The sequence below is a fragment of the Dermacentor silvarum genome, chromosome 1 (genome assembly GCF_013339745.2).
Source record: "Dermacentor silvarum isolate Dsil-2018 chromosome 1, BIME_Dsil_1.4, whole genome shotgun sequence".
In the NCBI taxonomy this organism is placed as follows: Eukaryota; Metazoa; Arthropoda; class Arachnida; order Ixodida; family Ixodidae; genus Dermacentor; species Dermacentor silvarum.
The window spans coordinates 283401778-283421780 of record NC_051154.1 but is presented as its reverse complement, the minus strand read 5'-3'; the positions used below and the strand labels follow the sequence as shown (position 1 = coordinate 283421780).

Below are 20003 nucleotides of genomic sequence, written 5' to 3'. Positions count from 1 at the left end.
ATTCTTTCTTTATTTTGTTTGGTTGAAAAAAAGCACAGCATTTCTTGCATATAAGAAATTTTTTTGTACATAAGTGAATGTTCAGTGGCATGCTGGCCTACATTTCATTGTTCGATACTAATTTCCAACAGTGCTTGTTTAATGTACTTTGGTTCTGCTTCTTAATTTTTTCTTTCTCTCTTAGGGACCTGATGACTGTTTGCAAAATTCATCCAGTTAGGCAGCCCAATGACAAGATGCCATAAAGCTGTGTAAGTTTTACAATGTTGCTCCACTCATTTGCATGTAAAGGCTACCATGTGCCTAGAACAAGCATTTTCTGGGCACATGTGTGCCAAGCACCCAAAGCTTGGCACACAAGCGTATGTATTTGCATCCTACCTTCATTGAAATGTGGCCACCACGGTCAGAATTTAACCCGAAACCTCTAGCTCGGCAACAGAACATACCACAGTCACTATAGCAAGTGTTTTGCTTTATGCAAGTATAGAAACAAGAAGCATATAAGTCTGCATTTTCGCTGCACACCCTTGTAAGAAACAAAAGGCTACTCAATAAATGACCCTCTGCACTGTGACTTTCAATGAGAGCGAGCGGAAGGCGATCAGGGGCAGACAGTGAAGAAGCCCTTCTTGTGGTTCTCTGGTTGGCCGATGCAACCCATAGCTTTCACTCCATTGCATGGAGTTGGTAATATGGAATCTACATATCTAAAAGTTGCACCCACTTTTCTCTGCCCAGATGCCAGTAACAGCTCTGGCTGTAACAGGCGACACAATATACAATTCCAAATGTTTCAAAAACACTTTGCAAGCTGGATGGGAGAGAGAGAGAGAATAAATTTTAATCAAAAGAGCACCCGAGCGTAGGTAGCTCCTCCGCTCTGCAGTGGGTGGTCCCCTCAGTCCAGGAGTCCAGTGGGACATGCTTTGTCATGTATGACCAGCACTTTTCAAAAAACCAACATTCCATGGTCCTGACTGCTGTTACATTTTGAAAAACATCTCCCTGTAATGCAGCATAGAACAGAGGCAGCAAAAGATAGCTTTAGCATAGCGCTATTGCTAAAAAATATCAGTCACCTGCCAGCCCCTATAGCTTTGTGCATGCGAGTTACTAATCTGTGCACCACCTGTCTGGTGCACTAGCACTCATGGTAAGCAGTAGTGCTAAGGCTCTCTAGAGCAACCTTGTTGCGGCTTGTTGGTGGGTTAGTTAGTTCTGACTCATAATGAACGAATAACAGTGCGAAAATACAAGGAGAGAAGGCGAACCACACATGTGCTGTGTGTGTCGCCTTCTCGTCCTTGTCTTTTCATGCTGTTATTCATCCACTATGTCTCTAAAGCAAGCAAGAGTGGGAAGAAAACATATACATTCAAAACACATGAAACAGTGCGTGGCCCAGCCAGAAGCACCACAGAACCAACAACAACAAAGTGAGATAAACAATGAAAAGGTGACAGTTGTATGTGCACAGCCTTTATCTCATCCCCTGTACTATGCAAGTAGTTCTCCATATATTGAGCTTCATATATGTGCACGTAGTTCTTGTGGAATGGGGCACGTGCCTATAGGAATTGTGTACACACTTACCACATCAGGGTGTCAGATTAGAAAGTTAGTGCATCTCAGATATACAGCCGCCATCATACTTAACTCAAACATTCCTGAAGTGTCTTGCTTCTCCTGAGGAAGGTGCTGGTGATTTCTGGTTGGGGTGCCTTGAATGTGGTAGCTTAATATGTCTTCCCTCCAAAGAATTTAATGGTTGCTCCTTACAGCCCAGTTTGTTAAAGTTAAGCTGCTAGAGGTCTGTCTTCATTGTTCTGGTAAAGTCTGGCAGCAGCTCTAACATCTACATCACAGCTAGCAAGTAGAGTGTGTGGTTCGTCTAGAGCAGGTTTCCTCCCCTCTGCAGTGATACAAAAGTTTGTCCAATGGCACTCGTTAACTGCCAGTTCCCATGTGCAAGTGGGACGTGTTGTTCCAGACTTTCGAGCTGGGTAGGCACCGCTGTTAGAAGAAACTCTTTGACGCTGACTTAGGTCACTGGGTATGCGCCAGTACGTGTGCCGCTTTTAATGAACCTTAAAAAAGATCCCTTAAATTTCTCCGGTGCTGAGTGGCATCGAACCCTTGTCACAATGGTTCAAGGACAGCAACCCGACGCATTAGTAGGCTGTGCCATTAAATAACAGGAGAGAGAAAAAAAAAGAGTCTATGGAGATATTTTTTTACATATACCCGGTATAACCTTTTTATTTCTCACATTTCTTGCTTATACAGAAATAACCAGAAGTGCTAAGAGCAAGTCTGCTCTAAGCATGTAGGACTCCTGCAGCAGTGTGCAGTGACATGAAAACAATATCTACTCTGCAGGCCTGTAGCCAGGAAATGTTTTCAGGGGGGGGGGGGGGGCACTTGCTGAAGGCCTTGACTATTTGAGGAAAGCACCTATGTTTCAGTAATTATTGTCAGTAAAGCATGGAAACGTCAAATGGGGGGGGGGGGGTGCTGGGGCCCTCCCCCACTGGCTACGGGCCTGCTACTCTGCATTGCATAGGGTGTGGTCGTACAATGTGAATTGACTGCTAAGGCTACAGCAGTGTTTGAGGGCATGGGGAAAAGGTGCTCAGTTGTAACAGATTGCATTATACACATGCTGGTCATAAACAGCCAAATCAGTGCAGTTAGTACAGATGTGTAAGCAGCAAACAAACAAATGAGGAGAGCATCTCCTTTGCCACTCGAGAAATGTTCAAAATTTAGCTGGTGCTCTTTCTCGGCACAAGAGCTTCAACATAAAGACTGTTTTACACACATTTCAATGCAGAACTGTTTGCACAATATAGGAAACACCTGGTAGTACTTTTTTTTTACTTTTGAAACGCCCTACATATTAACCAGGAGCACATTTTCAATGGAAACTCATTTTGTTTTCCATTCTTCTTTGGTCATTACCAGTCATGCTGAGCAGCTAATCCCTACCATCACATTAGCACAACAGTGTCAAAGAGGACAAAAAGAGTGGAAAATGAAATCAATGGTGCAACTTACAGCCATAAAATATTCTTTTGAGGGCATTCATTTTTGGAAGAATATCTTGGCATAATACTGAGAAAGAATAAATACTGTTACCAAACAATAAAATGACTAATATGGTACTCTACTGCAAATAAAAGAGTGAGAAACAAAAACAACTGTAAAGTGTGAAGGGAGACAAAAAAAAACATAGACCAACCAGAGTGCAAGAGTATAAAATGAACTAATAGCATCTAGTGAGATATATTCTATGAAGAGCAGCAAGTGGCATCTCTCCACTTCTAAGCATCGCCTCTGCCTCTCAGATTTCAGAAACTTAAAAAAATTATATAAATTATAAGGCTTAGTGTCCAGAAGCTGCACTGTGGGCTATGAGGCTATGAGGGATGCAGTAGTGGAATGCTCTATTAATCCGCCTTTTTCATTTTCCTGTGCTGCCCTCTGCCGCATGCCGCTGGAAACGTTTTGGAAGGGTGCCGAGGCTTTCGCCGGTTGATTTGTGAACCTGCGCCCATGTTGAGTGCGCATCGGTTGTGCGTTTCGTGGATCACGATTAATTATCAATGGCTTCTCCGGGGCAGCATGTTCCTGGAAGCCACGTAGCACTAACCAACTACATATATAGGGTGAAGTCGAGAGTATGACGGAAGCCCGTCTGGTCGGGATGATGCATAGTTAAAAGGAAGGGATCGAGACACCGACCAAAAATGGTTGAAATATATTTAAAAATACATTAACGTTTCGGCTCCCCCACGGGAGCCTTGTTTACAATGAAATATGCGGCAGAGCTTGCGCCCTTTTTATGTGCGGCTCAAGACATGACCAAGGCATTTGGCATACATGGACGGCAGATTTCCTTCGTTGCGATTAAGAGTGTGCGCCATGGTTTGGATGATTAAGGATTCAAGATACAGACGCGCAGAATGATTTCTTTCCCTGGCGACCACACGGACTTTGTCCCAGTTAATCGTGTTTGACGTAGTTGCGCAGTGTTCGGCTAGGGCATTCGACGCAATGTGTCGTTTTTGGATGTCATTTCTGTGCTGTTGAAGTCTTTTTTTGAAGTTTCCGGTTTCTCCGACGTATACATAGGGATAGTCTGCACACGGAATGACGTACACCACACCTGGGAACTTGTCCTTTTTCAAAGGGTCTTTTACGCGCACGAGCTCGTGCCCGAGTTTCCGGGAGGGAACGTGCGCAGCCTGCACGTCATATGAGCGCAGAACTCATGCAAGGGTCTCGCTTACGCCTGGGACGTAAGGTATCGCAGCCCGTTTTTGGGGGGGTCCAGGGTGGCTGGGTACTGCACGAGCCAGCTGGCGCCCTACTGACATGGTTCCATCTATACATGGTTCCCTGTGCAGACCGGACGAAGCCCTCGCCGCTTTCTGTTTTAAAGTGGAGTTGCAGTCTTATGCTACGCTCGTTTTCGGTACCGCACTGACATCGAGCTACCACTGGAGTTTCAACGCGGTACACAGCATGAGTGTTTGCAGTAGCGCGCGTCCGAGCGCTTCCTTTTCTCTGAGATGGGGCCATGCGGTTACGCACGCGACCCTTCCAAAACGTTTTGCGACTAATCAGCCAGGGCAGGGCGCATGCACCGTCGGGCCATGAAAAAGGCGGATTATGACCAACTAAAATGCGCCGAATGCACTGCGCTCGTGTTTCTGCATTCTGCCCCCGTTGGAATGTGGCTGCCACGACTTGAAATTGGGCATACGACCTCGCGCTCAGCAGCACAATGCTGTAGCCACTGAGCCAACACGGTGGGTCTTCACAAACTTGAGAAGCTTACTTAAAAGGCATGTAAGTTAAAAATCAACCAACTAGAAGCCACAAGGCTGGTAGAGAATCACAGACTTCCCAAAACACTGGGCACCTCTCGGATGACATGGTCCCCATACATTGAGAAAATTTGTTATAACGAAACAAATAAGAAATTGCAGGATTCCTTAAGAAAAGTTTGTCACAAAAGAACAACAACAATGTTCAAGAAGCTGAACATCTCTTTTTTAGGAAAAAAAATATATTGTAGATATAATAAACCATATCTATGTTAATGAGCTGACTGTCCACTTTATGTAAAAGAAAGAGAAAAAAACAAGACACTGTTGCTGAGTTAGGTAATGTAACGTTTCTATTTCCAGCAGTCCCAGCAATACTTTGCCTACATCATCACCAAGATTGGCCAGTTGCGAGCAGTGAATGATAAGGAAAGAATCGAACGAAAGGAATCCCGACACTGTACCAGCCCTGGACTATCTCGCTGCCGATACCAGTTTCCAGTGGGAGAGTAGGAGTGCAGAGGGAGTAGTGCTTGAGAACAGTGTGTGCAGAGATTCTTATTCTGCTTAGGGAACCCTCGTGCTGTTTCTGAGAGCAAAGCAGCAAGAGGGAGGGTTTCATACAAAGTGGCATGTGAAACTTTTATATTAGATCAATGGGATCGGTCATTCTTCTAATGCTGGACCATACACTGCCTTCCATAATCTCTTCTCGGCTCTCCCCAGGAAAGAAAAGCAGAAGTGGCATGACAAGCATCACACGACTCCCTAGTGCACTACTGACTAGGGAGCAGTGAGGTATGCAATTGACTGTAAAAGTGTGCCTATTTAATCACTGGATTACAGTGCCCCTGCTCCACCAATGGAAGGCAGAAACACTCGCGAGAGCATTTTCATTTACCCAACGGAAACTGGTATAAGCGCAGGTGCAAAACATGAAACTATCTCCCTGAGGCACGCAAGTGAGCATGCACCTTCCCCTGTGTTAACACCCCAAGGGTGTAAGACCAGAACCAGAACCATGTACACAATACACAAGGCTGAACAAGTGGCCCACTAAGCACCTCTTGGTTCATGTGCCTGACTGTACAAATTCAAGCAATATTGGACAACGCACCACTCCCCCTCTATCATTACTGACACTTGGCTGTGAAGTTGCTAGTGTAACTGCTTTTCAATGGTAACCCAGAGCAAGCAAGGCTGAGTGTGGGTCCGAAAATTCAACCTCGTGACAATCTCCCATGCAACGACTTAGAATGACTGTTAAGGCATGCGCTTGGTCAGGCAGCACACAACAGAATAAAAAAAATAAAGATAACAAAAAAGAGATAAATAAAGGAGCAGTGCAGCAGTTGTGCCTTTAGCTCTCATATAATATGTATACACCATTCCTTGTGCAATTTGGGCCAAACTGACTTGAGGGTTGCCTTCTAGCCAGTTTTTCACGGGCAAAACGAGCTATGTGCACTTGGTCACCGGTTCAAACATCACAATGGAATGCCAGTTTTTTCTAGTTCCTCCTAGAGGAATGATTACACTACAAAGATGCCTGCCAGGAGGGCTTACCATTGCTAAAAACAACAAAAACTGGACTGTCACAAGACTAGTCAGGAATTATTTTTTAGGGGCGAAGCTCCGTAGGGTGTGGGTCGTTCCCTCCTCTGTAGTAGTAGTAGTAGTAGTATGTAGCCACCTCTAGTTTATGAATTGCTCAATAGATGGCGTTGTGTGTCGGTAGCCACCTGTAGTTTTATGAAGTGTTCACTAGATGGCGTTCCGGTTCTGCTTCCACTTCCGGTTCCGGTTCCACTTTGCGCGCGTTCGGTGCGAACGCGGGCAAAATGCCGACGGCGTCGACAACAGTTCTGCGCGTTGCTGGTGCTGCTGCATGTCCAAGTTTATACAGCTGATAAAACTACCTTGAGTCGACCCCATGGCTGCTTCGCATACTACTCAGGGTTCCCCTACGGGAAGATGGTGTAATTTTCTCTCGTTCCCGACGCGCGCTCTCTTTATCTCTCGTCTGTAGCTGTGGTTTACCCGAATGATCACCCGGTGCTTCGCCCACTCATCATCATTCACTTCGTGGATATGCTGTGGTTTTTTTGTGCAGAGCATTTCACTGTAACAACCTTTAAAAGGGGAGGTCAGTGGGCAAACTGTCTTAATTTGTGTTCTCATTTCATCCTCATGTTTTCTCTAGAGAATTCCCTAAGAACCCTCCACGCCTTTTCTTTGATCATCGAACTACCTCACAAAACACCAACTGTTGGCTTTCTGGTGTACAAGGCACACCCCATTCTCCAATCACCACTGCTGTCATCCACATAACCATGGCAATCATGTGACAGTTAATTTCTATGCTGCGGTACCCTCGATTCGCCATTTACCTGATCTGTACATCCATTCATTCATGTCATGCTGCACTCTATTCTGCTCTGCTCTAAATACACAAGTACAAATAACAGAGTAACCTAAAAAGTTATGCATTGAGCTTGTTAAAACTTATCATAAATTTTTATATGCTGTTCCACCAGAAGATGCATTAAATTTTCACACTAAATCTGCCACTGACAGCAAGCACTCGTCTGTCCCCTGCCCAACTTCCTGTTTTCCTCCTGCACAAAGGTGCAGGAGGACCAAGGTACTAGCACAAACTGGGTAATTCTGCATGCTTGTACAGGGTGGCCCACCATTAAAGGAAACACGCAAGAGAACGGTTTACAGTTTTAAGGCACTCCCAGATGCGGTCACCCATGGAAATGGCGTCAATGCATCGCGCAGGTGTGCAGAGAGGGCCCGATGCCACCTGTGAGAATTTGTCTGCTACAAGGAAATTTGCTCGCACTATTCGAATGAAATATTGAGGTTGTTTCAGTGCCAAGTACAAAGGCAGTTGGAACACAAAGCTTGGAATATACTTTGAAGTAATATGCAGGTGAGAATAACAGTGACAGCACAGGCAGGCACAATGCTTCTACCATGACATGCTTTAGAATGTAAAAAATGTGATTCTTAAAGCATGTAAGTACAAGGAGCACCCTATCATAGCTTCCTAAGGCTTCATTAAAGCTGCCTTCACTCCAACAAAACTGGCGGAGTTTGCAGGCAAACAATGATGCTATCAGCCTGCAATAACAAAGACCATCTTAACTGCTGCACAATCATGCAGCACCAAACTGGCATTTAGCAAAAAAAAAAAAAAAATTGCCACTCTTCGTGGAGCTATGTCATCATCAAGTGCTCTGTAATCTCCTTTTAGTGTTTCCTACCATACCTTACAAAGGTGCCAGCACTTATATGTCAAATTACTAATAACTCAAGAGTGCACAAATAGCCTGAATAAAGTTTAATTTCACTAGTGTTCAGTAATGGTAAAAAAAAGTCAAGCATGGAATAATTCAAATATTGAATCGTTTTTTCACTAATTTACAGCACCCTCACGACCAACATACTAATGTCACGTAGTTGTAATGGGTATACCGAAAAGAGCCGACAAGGACCTAAAGAGAAAAGATGAATGAAGTGCTTCATAAAGGACAAGAAAAATGTGAGAAAAGTGTTTATGTACAGCCGCCCAAATCTTTAACTAGTGTGCGCGAGCAGCGACTTTCTGTGTGCCAGCACCTTAAATTAGGAACAAACTATGGACTATGGAACAAACTTGCAAATGACTATGCTATCTCCACGAGCTTTGTGAGCATAGTCAGATAGCATAGTCATTTGTAAGTTTGTTCCTAATTTAAGGTGCTGGCACACAGAAAGTCGCCGCTCGCGCACGCTAGTTAAAGATTTGGGCGTCTGTACATTTGCATTCTCACTAGCTTTTTACAAATAATGCCGCGTAAGGGCTCTCTCTTTCAAGCAAGAATTTCAAGCTGCACTTAGAAGTAACACAAGTTTTGTGGTTACGTGGGCTTTTCCATGATTTTATCAGGATGATGTTTCACAAGTTATGATCGACGCAAAGACTACACTCCAAAATTGAAAGTGCTATGAAAATTAAACACAAAAGGCAACCCACAAGAGCACTTTATGGCTCTTTTGCATGCAAACTGCATGCACTAGTGTTTGCTTGACACACTCAATTTTTGCTCCAGCTAGGCCGAGCTTCTATGCCACCACCCACTTCAGCCTCAAAACAAGAATAGAAAGCGATTGGTACATATCTACAAAATCGAGATAACAGGCCCTCTGAACCATTTGTTTAAAGTGAGGAGTTCAGGGAAGGCACTCTGTGCAGAAAGCACCTAGAAATTTTACTGTACAAACAACCACAACAACAGGTCACTACATTTTTACAATCAGGTTAACTGAAAGAACACCTATGATGTTCTTTGACATGGTACTACTTTATTGACTGCTGAATAGCAGTGGCCATGAAAGTAAGCTAAGCAACACAGAAACGAGACATTCGCATGCTGCACACAATAGTAGCACGAAAAGTGAGGTGCGTGTGGGAAATTTTCATGCGAAACATTCAGCACGATTCATGTAAATGTTGAAGCAGTGTTGCGCCCTCCGAGATTTGCAACACAGCCATGTGTGGACCTCACTGGCCATGCTATAGCAATGCTAAATTGTTTCATACTTTGAATCATTATGGACTCAAAAACTAAATCAAATTGTTTGGTCAGTTAGTACTTGATTTGTATTCACAACTGGAATATTCATACTCCTACTTACAACACAAATTGCCATGGCTTTAAGCCAAGCTTCTCTTTTACACATTTACTGTTCTCCTTTATTCGGCACATACTTATTCACATTGTTTTTTAAAAAGGAAGGGGCCAGGACACCAACCCAAAAGATTTTAAAATGTTTTAATGGTAAATTATGGGGTTTTACGTGCCAAAACCATGATCTGATTATGAGGCACGCCGTAGTGGGCGACACCGGAATAATTTGGACCACCTGGGGTTCTTTAACGTACACCTAAATTTCCAAGTACAAAGGTGTTTTAGCATTTCGCCTCTATCGAAATGCAGCCGTCGTGGCCGGGATTTGATCCCGCGACCTCGTGCTCAGCAGCCCAACACCAAACGTTTGAATGTTTTGGCTCCCTCACAGGAGCCTTGTTCACAAATTCCTTTTTATCATATATCATACCAACCAGATAGGCTTTCGTCACACATTCGTGTTCATACTTATTCACAACTATGCTCAGACCAATGACACCATAAATAACATCTGGAAGATACAATGAACCATACAGATGACTGCCAACAATTTGTATTAACACAACCAATCTACTTTAAAAAGCAGCACCCACTTGGAAAACATTTATATTTATAGCTGTACTACTGACCCATACAGACATTCAGTGCAGGAATAACTGTCACGAGGGTACAGCAATATCTTCTAGCATTTCATAACTGCCAGTCATTGTTACGAATTTCACTAATCTTTAAAAAAGACAACAAAGGCAAATATTAAGCTGAAATTGCAAATTAGCAATTCTAAAAGTGTTGAAAGTGCCATTTTTGCCCACGAAGAGTTTTGTGTAAGTGCCAAAACTATGTAAATATAGAATCGCTTGGCACTCCCACTATTATTATTCCCTTATATGTACCATTTACAATTGGCAAACAACAGCAAAGGGCCAAGGATTTTAATAGTAATCAACCACCAATAATAGAATGAAATTGCATTGCATCTGGACATGAAAGAAAAGCACAGCTCGGCCAATTTAATTAAATTTGCACACAGAACTCATAGCTGATACGTACGTCATAACACAGCTCTGCTAGTGCTAATTGCAGGGCACATTGCAGCACCCTGTGCTGCTCTCTGACTCACTAGAGCAGTAATGCTTGGCAGAGTAAACCTCCTAAGTAAACTAAGTCCCAATATAAAATAAGTCGCAAAACAATTCTGGGCCTGCGAGAGATGCTGTTGTGGAGGGCTCCGGATTAATTTTTACCCCTGGGGTTCTTTGATGTGCACCTATATTTGAGGTTGCAGGCATTTTTTTTGCATTCCAGTCCCGTTGGATGCAGCCGCCGTGATTTAAAATTGAACCTGCGGCCTCATGCTCTCGAGCATAATGCGATAGCCACTGGGCCGCCATGGTGGGCGACCCCCAAGGTAGTTAGCGCATTGTCGGATCCCTGCACTGTGGCGATGGGTAGATGATGCAATAAACCCTTACATTACACTCTTGGGCAATGGCCTTCCCTCAGTTGCTATTTTTAGATTGGTATATTTGGCTGGTAATACTATATTGCTATGGGAGTGCTATGAAATTATTGAAATACAGCTTTAAACCTGTATTATAAATTCAATTAAATTCTGTGGTTTTACCTGTCAAACACCATGATTTGATTATGAGGCAGGCCATAGTGAGGGACTCTGGATTATTTCTGACCACCTGGGGTTCTTGAACATGCACCTAATGCACAGCACATGGGCATTTTTGCATTTCACCCTTATCGAAATGCGGCCGCCACGGCCGTAATTCAATCCAGCTTAGTAGCGCAACGCCATAACCACTACAGCAGGTCCTGCATTACATGAGAATAAGTGGGTCCATTATTGATAACCTGACTGCATTATCACCATTAAAGCCTGTTTATGCTCTAAGTACCACTTAATTGCTGTCTCAGATGACCTTTGCAATTCTATCACAGTGCCCCAATGTGACCAGCTGAACATGCCATACAGGTGTGCAAATATTCAGAATTCTCAATGTGAAACGATATCATGTTTCTAATACATATTTTAATTCAATTCAAAAACTCTGCATTCGATAGTTTATAACCAATTGAAGTGATACGAACATGAAATAACAATATTTGAAAGTGCATTCACAAGCAAATGATTATTTTTTTATCAACACAAAAGTATGGTGGCTTTGGGCAGCGTTCATTGTTGCAATAGCAGCCATTGTTCTATATTATAGCCTGCGGCGAAGAGTGCTTTTGTGTTACATCGCACACTCCAGTTATTATAGATGGCATGATTAAGATAAGCTATCTATAGGGCTGGTTCATATAGCAGATACAAATGCGAGCAAAAAAGGTCACGTGACAAGTGCACACTGACACAGTCATAACAGCAGACGAACTGGGCAGCTATTGGTCTCGCTGCCCTCCTACTAGAAGGCCAAGGACCACACGCATGTGTCGCATCCATCACGGCCATAATCCTCAACGGCAAGCTGGTCCGCGAGCAGAAGATGCAAAATATGACACCAAAAGGGCTCCAGCCGCTATTTTGGAATCTGAGGAGTACTGACGATTGCCCACTGCCACTGAGAAATAATCAAACAATTGAAACAGAGGCTCTATGTGTCAAAAACTAGCAGCTTCGACTTTCTTGTAAGCTTTGGGCCATACATTTAATTAGTTGGCTTCAGGCATTCTTGAACATCCTTAACTTTCAGTGTTGGCTGCGGGGCTGTATTTTGCAGGCCTGCCAGATACACCTACATTTCGAACTAGTACCAGTGGGAATAGACTTGGAGCCTTATGGAAACTTCCAGTGACCAGACAGGGATCGTATTCTCGATAGATCATATTTAAAGATACTTCCCATTCATGTGATGGATCATCAAGAACTATGCCTCCCTATATAAGTAAGCTAATGGACATTAATATTATTAGTAAATAACACTACCAAAAATAACAAAAAAAGCCACTCTTACCATCATAGCCAGAAAAGATGTAGCAACACCCTCTTTCCTGCACCGGCTTGCCATGTCATAAATTTTGATGGCACCTGCTCGGGCCTAGTCAGTTATTTATCAGCAAAGATGGGCTCCACTGTATTAAAAGGCGCCAAAGACTGAACTTAGCAAGCTTCGAGAACCTTTACTGTGCAACTATGGCCTAAATACGAGAAAATAGTTCGAAATTCATGCCATCACAGTGACATAACCGGAGAAAAAAGGAAGTTCGGGTTTATTTTCTCTTCTAGCAATCAACCTCTTACCACAAATTATTGCAAATAGAGTTTTCAAAGAGTACTTTATCAGTCAACTTATTTAACCCTTTCAGGTGCCAATTACTTCTACTGATTTAAAACTAACTTCTACCACATTTCTTAAATCTTCAGAATCATAAAAAGCGTACAGCTACAGAATAGATTAAGAGTTTTCAATTCATCGGTGAGTTCTGTCAAGTTTACAGAATGTAGACTCCATGCGAAAACTCACTGCAGGAATATCGGATATGAGAGCATCGACTATTTCATGTCTAACAGGATTGAAAAGCACCTATCTCGCCACTTGAAAATTCTGACTGGCGCAACATATTGTGAAAAATAATGAAGTGAACCCGCTACACATGACAACATATTGACATCAAGCAAAAATATGCAACCATTTACCTTTCCACTCATACTAACACATTTTGCACATGTTGTTCAACCTTGCAGCACAATTCTAATCAGAAGTGTTTCAAGATGTATGCGCCACATTTTAAATATCATTACTTTCACCAATGCACCATCTTGGCGTACGCAACTGTGTACATGGTGCCTGAAAGGGTTAATGTTTTTCTTTAGTGTCCCCTTTAACTCCTAGCACTTTTTCCTTTACGCATTTCTCTCATGAACCCATGAACCCTGCCAACAGCATGTGCAGTGAAATGAGAATCCCATTGGAGTGAAGGGACAGGGTGCAGGCATTATGTCTAGATCAATGCTGTAGCATGTTGCATGAAATGAGCCGAATAGAAAACCTCTGGCATTTCTCAGCACCCAATGCAAGCGGTATCTGTTTGCTCATACAAAGCAGCTTTGGCCCAGCAGTTGAAGAAACAACGGTGGAAGCCAATGCAGAAACGGCACAACCCCAAGAACACAAGACCAAATAAAGGTTATAGTTGGAAGACAGAGTGGTGTGTATGTCTCTATTCAGTGTTCTTGCATTAAGTGCCCCTTCTAAGCTAGTTGCCTTCCGTGGATTTGCTATCCCAATTTGCCCAAATAGTGTTTTTAAAACGAGTTGTGTTGTACCTGAACCGAAGCTTGGCAAATGAAAAAACACGATCAGTCCATTTCCTAGCTCATAATTGCTGTTTGCGGCAATATTAACACGCAAAATCTTAGTAGGCATGCATCAAGAACCGCGTCTGATGTTAAAACGGAACATAGCTCTAAAGACTTTCTTTAGCACTCTGCAATATGCAATACCTACTGTGGTGGCGTAGTGGCTTTGGCGTTGCGGTGCTAAGCCCAAGGGCGTGGGATCAAATTCCGGCTGCGGCAGCCACATTTTGATGGGCGAAATGCAAGAACACCCGTGTACCATGCACAGGGTGCACATTAAAGAACCCCAGGTGGTCAAAATTAATTCATAGTCCCCCACTACAGTGTGCCTCATAACCATTATCATGGTATTGGTACATAAAACCCCAGAATTAAAAAAATAATAATGCAATCATTACCTGACATTGCAGTATTCACAGATTGTTCAGGTCTGCAGACGTTTCCGCGAAGATTGTACGGAATATTCAGGAAGCTAATGCTGGCTGCTGCAGAGGCTCACCCGCTCCAAGATGTTATAATTTTATCTGACAAAATCCTAAAGCACATAATTATCAAACACTCATTAAGGATCGTATCAATATCTACACTCGGACAGCTCGCTATTTGCAACTGATTTAAGTTTAATGTGACAAGGCAATACCTGGGGGAGAGAGTTAATTCTGTAAGTGTCCACCTAGTGGACATGTCCATTTTATCTGCTGATTGGCTGGGGGAGCCTATCATCTTCTGACACATACCCCAACCCAACCAATCAGAACTTAAGCAGCAGACGAAATGGACATGTCTCCTAGGTGGACACTTACAGAATACCCCCCATGGACTACGACAGGTAATGGAGAGTTCCAGATTAATTCTGACTGCCTTGCGCTCTTTCAATTTGCATCCTGAGCTTTTAACACAAAACGTTTTAGCCTTCTACCTCCTTCAGAATGCAGACACCATGACTGGAAATTGATCCTGCGATCTTGTGCTCAGCAACAGAACACCACAGTGAATGTGTCACCACAGCAGGTGTCTACCTGCTACAAAAATGCCTCGATACCTCTACTCTCCTGCTTGTGATAATTCTTAAGAAATACAAACACAGGCACTGGCAACTAGAAAGGGGCATCGCTAGAGGTTATGTTTACTCAATGTGAGCTGCACAGAAGACACCAGATGCAACAAAGCGTGGTTGAACTCTAGACAGCTTATGTGCTCCTATAAAACTCGCACTTGAGCTAGATGTAATGGAAGACGTTTAGTTTACACAATGCCAATTTCGTAAAAAGGTCCACAGTAAGCCATAGCCTCGGCACTGTGCATTACTACAGCTGCAATTTCATTGCAAAGGCATGGATTGTGCTTGAACGTGTCGACTACACAATACTAAATTCAGTAAGCACAGTTTACAATTAAATTTTTGAATGTGCTTGATAATTTCGGCTTTACCGTGGCACTACATCATACCCAACAGAATCAATGTATAGAAACACAAATGAAATTTCAAATGCCACACAATATCATGCCCGGTGTTTTGGACATGATCTGCACAAGCCACATTGCAAATAACATATTTACTCACATAATGAACACACTTTTTTTTTCCATGAAAGACCAAAGCAAAGTTGGGGGGTGCAATATGAAGGGTAAATTTACGGGAACTTTTTCGAAACAGAGTAAATTTAAAAGTAAGATGGAAGTGACTATAAATAATGAGATAACTTAGCTTTGAAGCAAATATACACATATGCAATTTGCAAACAGCTACAGTTTCCTGTCGCACCTTCCAGGGCCAAGCACGACGCGCCCGATTGAAAGTGAGCAGCTTGTCATGCTGCTTCTGTCAGTAGCACATGTGGACTTTGTCCACACTGAAATGCCTTCTGGCAGCACGATTCCCCTGTTCCACTCCATACTCCATAATGTTTTACTTATAACCAGCTGTATAAGTGGGATTGCAGCCCATGGCCCACAGCAAAATACAAGACAGGCAGAAAAGTTAGCAACAGACAACACTGTCACGGAATAGTTGCCTTCGATGTAAAAAAGAAAGTAATGCAGATCCCATGCACTGTGGAAATTGGTGCAAGCGAAGCTTCGATGAGCCAGCAAGACGAAACAGCACATCACGATAAGAAACGTGCTGTGTATTTCGGCCATGACCGCATACAGTAACAGTCATAAGTCACAGTGGCGTACTTTGCAGTTTAATTCAGGGACAATTTTCTCAAGATATCGCTTTTGGTGATGATTGGAGAATTCACTGCGAGATTTCGCGTGACTGCACTAGGTGCATCGAAGTTGACGGCCAAAAGCATTCCTAGCACTGCATGAAGATGTGCCTGGCATAGGGCCAGAAATGCTGTGAGCTGTATGCGCCAACGCATTTGGTGCTGACTCACGCCAACTCTCGCGAAAGTGACTGTATACCCCACAGTGACAGCTTCTACTCGGCGAGACAGCCGATGATGATGACATACCAAATCGTGCAGAGATAGGCAAACAAAGCTTCATTTTAAAAATAGGGCTAACATATTGCTTACTAGTTGCCCGTCATATTGATTAGCTGTTACACTGGTACCACAGCAGAGAGCATTAATTTTTTCGCCGAGAGGTAGCATGTGGTATGTGATATCATCAGCTGGAGCGAGTGAACTGGGGAACTGCAGCACAGCCGTACAGCACGGGACCAAAATTGGGACTGCGATTATCACAAGGGGAAAAAATAACAATCTTGAGGAGCGAAATTGGGGACGCATTTATTATGCAAGTGTGTTGATTGTGCAAGTAAATACGGTATAGTGCGGCTTTTCAGTTGCCACCATCTGCAGCCCCATACCTTCGTTTCGGCTGAAAAGGCAATTTCTTTGCATTTGCAGTGGTACCTGGTAGCTAAGACTAGTTATGAAGTGTCCTTGGCTAGCTTTTTCAGCCTCTAACTCCCCATCCACAGCAGAGGAAAGGTGCAGCTGCAGCGTGTGGTCGAAATACAGTAGCAACGAAGAGGATCAAAAGAGGACTATTCTACGACAAATATATGCAGGAAGTGGCTTATAACCAAGCTGCATTTCGCTGCTTTGTGTTTCAAGGTGTAGCGTTCAAGCATGGCAAGCCAAGAGTCCTCATGTGGGCGAGCTCAACAGCTGTTGCTGTGCTGTACTTACAATGCTGCAGTGGAGCAGCAATCAGTAAAAATAAAGTTCACTGAGCAACATGCATGGGCCCAACTGGTAGCAGCAGGTCAGTTGTTTAGGCAACAAAAACCAAGAACACCTTTGAGTGCCTAACCTATAACAACTTCAACTGCTCACTTTCATGATAGGGTAGACAAAAATTGCATAAACATCACCAGTGACAAACTGAATTTCTTCAATGCAACCTTGACAGCCAGCTAGTTGGTATTTGCACAGGAAATGTCTGACATCTGCACACTGCAGCATTGTGATGACATGCGAGATGTGGTGGACAGGCAAATTTGGTGGTCAAGCCAATGCAACATCATCAACTATCTGAAATTTCAACTAGATGGTATTGCATTGAAGTGTGAGACTTAGCAACAGTACATTAATGAGGTATCAGCAGTGGTGGCATTCTAAGGCGCATTAAAATTGGTCGTTTTTAAAACCCCATACAGTAGACTCCTGTTAATTTGACTCCAGTCAATTTCATGTGAACTGAAGGCCCCAGCCTGCACCCATGCATTTGTAAGGGCCAAGACTCAAATCCTGAAATTGTTCCCTACCGAATAATTCAAACTTAACTGGTCAGCACGTGCACACCTGCCCTCAATGGCAACTCCCAATCATAGCCCCAATGGACGCAACACCTGCCATGGTGGCACTAGCGGACAGTGACTGCATCGGAAGTATGTTATCTCCTGCCAAAGGTGATGATTTTTGGCCTTGCCTTGGCAGAGTTTGAAACGAAAAGACAGCTTACAATTATTATCATGTTTATCCGATATAAATGCTCACATTTTTTCCAAGAAAATGGGTACGAAAATTGCAGGTGCGTAACAATCAAATAAGAAACCGAAACCATGTTTGAGGCATTATCAATAGCCTACCGTCAGAGCCAGCGTCATCACTATTGTCATCACCAGGTGGCGACAGAACAAGTTTTCGTGTAAGCAGGTGCTGTCGCTTTGATTACAAAAAAGCATTTACAGAAAAAGTTATTTTACATGCTAAGCTAGCAGCAGCAGAGTTGTGTATATGATGTGTATATCAGCTGCAACAAATGATGCACAGTGGACACGAGATGAAGACAACAGATCAAGTTAGTAACACAATGATAGCATTTTGATTGGGCCTACATGCTATGATCCTTGTATTAAACACAGCTGACAGCTGTGCATCCTATTTCTCAATGCAAGGTACATTTACATTACATAGCAATAAATTCTCTGCTGAATTTTGTCCTGGATTGGACAGATGACAAAACATTCAACAAATATTTACACACCATTTTCATTAAAGTTCGTTAAATCTTTGCTTTAGACATCCACTGTAGAGCCAGCGCTACATTCATTGGTCCACAGAGCAACTTCAAGCAGTAAATCACCGTGCCATAAATACTTCTCACTAGCCAGTAACATCAGCACATTTGCATACAAGATGCTGCAATAGGAGTTCATACAACATCTAGACTTCCTTAAGATTTCTCACATTAAGGGCTGTACCAGTCCAACATTCAAGCTTTTCATGCAGCCCTGTCACCACTTTTCTAGTCGCTGTTCCGGAGTGACTATGCCTCAATGGAAAGCATGCCATCCAATATACTTAACCAAGCACACGAACACACTAAACATGACCAACCTTGAGACGCTTGTATGGTGACTATCACACTCACCTATGCGGAGAAGGAGTGTAGAAGTAAAATACAAATAAAATAACGCTTTTGCAGTAGCGCAATACAATATTTAGCTAAAAAAAAGCATGCAAACCCCTGCCCCCCCCCCCCCCCCCCCCGCGTTTTTTTGTCTCTTTTCGATCTTTTCCACCTAGATCCATCGCATCAGCAGAGGAGTTTCCATCACAAGCCAAACCCTACTTGACCACTCAAGGTAGGGTAGGGTTGCACCGTCTTGTGGACATTTGATTCAAGGAGAATCACTCGTACAGCACCTCATTTCCCAATGCTGCAGTCAAGTCTCGTGCCCGTGGTTGGACAAAGCACGGTCCCTTCTTATCACTACGGCTCCTTGACAAGGCTGGCAACGTAGCCCTTGCTCTGCAGGAAGCCTCGGCACTTGACAAGCACTGAATAGCGGGCCACCCAGGGTGTCGACCAGCGGCATATGTCCTCCTCTGCCACATAGCCCTTGAGTAGGCGGGCCATGCCGTCGTGGTCAAGCAGCACTGCAGGGAAGGAAACGGTGCAAGAGGCATTACGGTGAACTGCCACGAAGCCACTACTGCTACTTGCTCAAGTGCTTCCCAGAAATCTTTGCAAGGCTATGGCTATGGCTGTAAACACCATGACACGTTGAAGCCAATATGTCATTAGCTTTAATTTAAGTGTTCACTGCTATAACATCTATGATTTGTTTAGTGTCTCTAAAATTTATGTTCTCTATGCACACACACACATAATGCATACACACACTGACTGACATGCACATCCACACCCATGCAAAGCACAGCACCTTACACGCTTCCACCAGGACCATTCAGTAAAGGAAAGCTTTGCATTTAACAAAGGAACATGGACTGCAAACGTAAAAAAATATATACAAAAATAATAAGTAACAACAATAAAAAACAATATTATTGTGCACATTTGTGTTTTGCAATTCAATGTTTGTAGAAGGCCATGTAATGCGTAGGATGGATAACCGATGGACCATTAGAGTTACAGAATGGATACCAAGAGAAGGGAAGTGCAGTCGAGGATGGCAGAAAACTAGGTGGGGTGATAAAGTTAGGAAATTTGCAGGTGCAAGCTGGAATCAGCTAGCACAAGACAGGGGTAATTGGAGATCACAGGGAGAGGCCTTCGTCCTGCAGTGTACATAAATACAGGCTGATGATGATGACTCGAAAATTAAAAAAAAAAAGTTAGATAAATATTGTACTTTCCAGTGTACAAGGCGCACCCTTGTATAAGTCGCACCCCTCTAAAAACTACCGCTTTTGCAGAAAAGTTAATATATCAGTCGCACCTTTGTATAAGACGCGCAGGTTTCACATTGCG

The 20003-nt window shown here is 43.3% G+C and overlaps 1 protein-coding gene across 2 annotated transcripts in view; it reads right to left on the bottom strand.

Moving 5' to 3' along the window:
- Positions 1-2222: 2222 nt before the first annotated feature.
- Positions 2223-20003, bottom strand: part of LOC119437186 (glutamate--cysteine ligase regulatory subunit) — a 73684-nt gene continuing 55903 nt past the window's right edge. For both annotated transcript variants that reach the window (XM_037704244.2, XM_049660348.1), the window contains exon 7: positions 2223-19168. In XM_037704244.2, the coding sequence (XP_037560172.1) occupies positions 19002-19168 (167 nt within the window). In that variant the 3' untranslated portion in view covers positions 2223-19001. The remainder of the gene's footprint in view (positions 19169-20003) is intronic.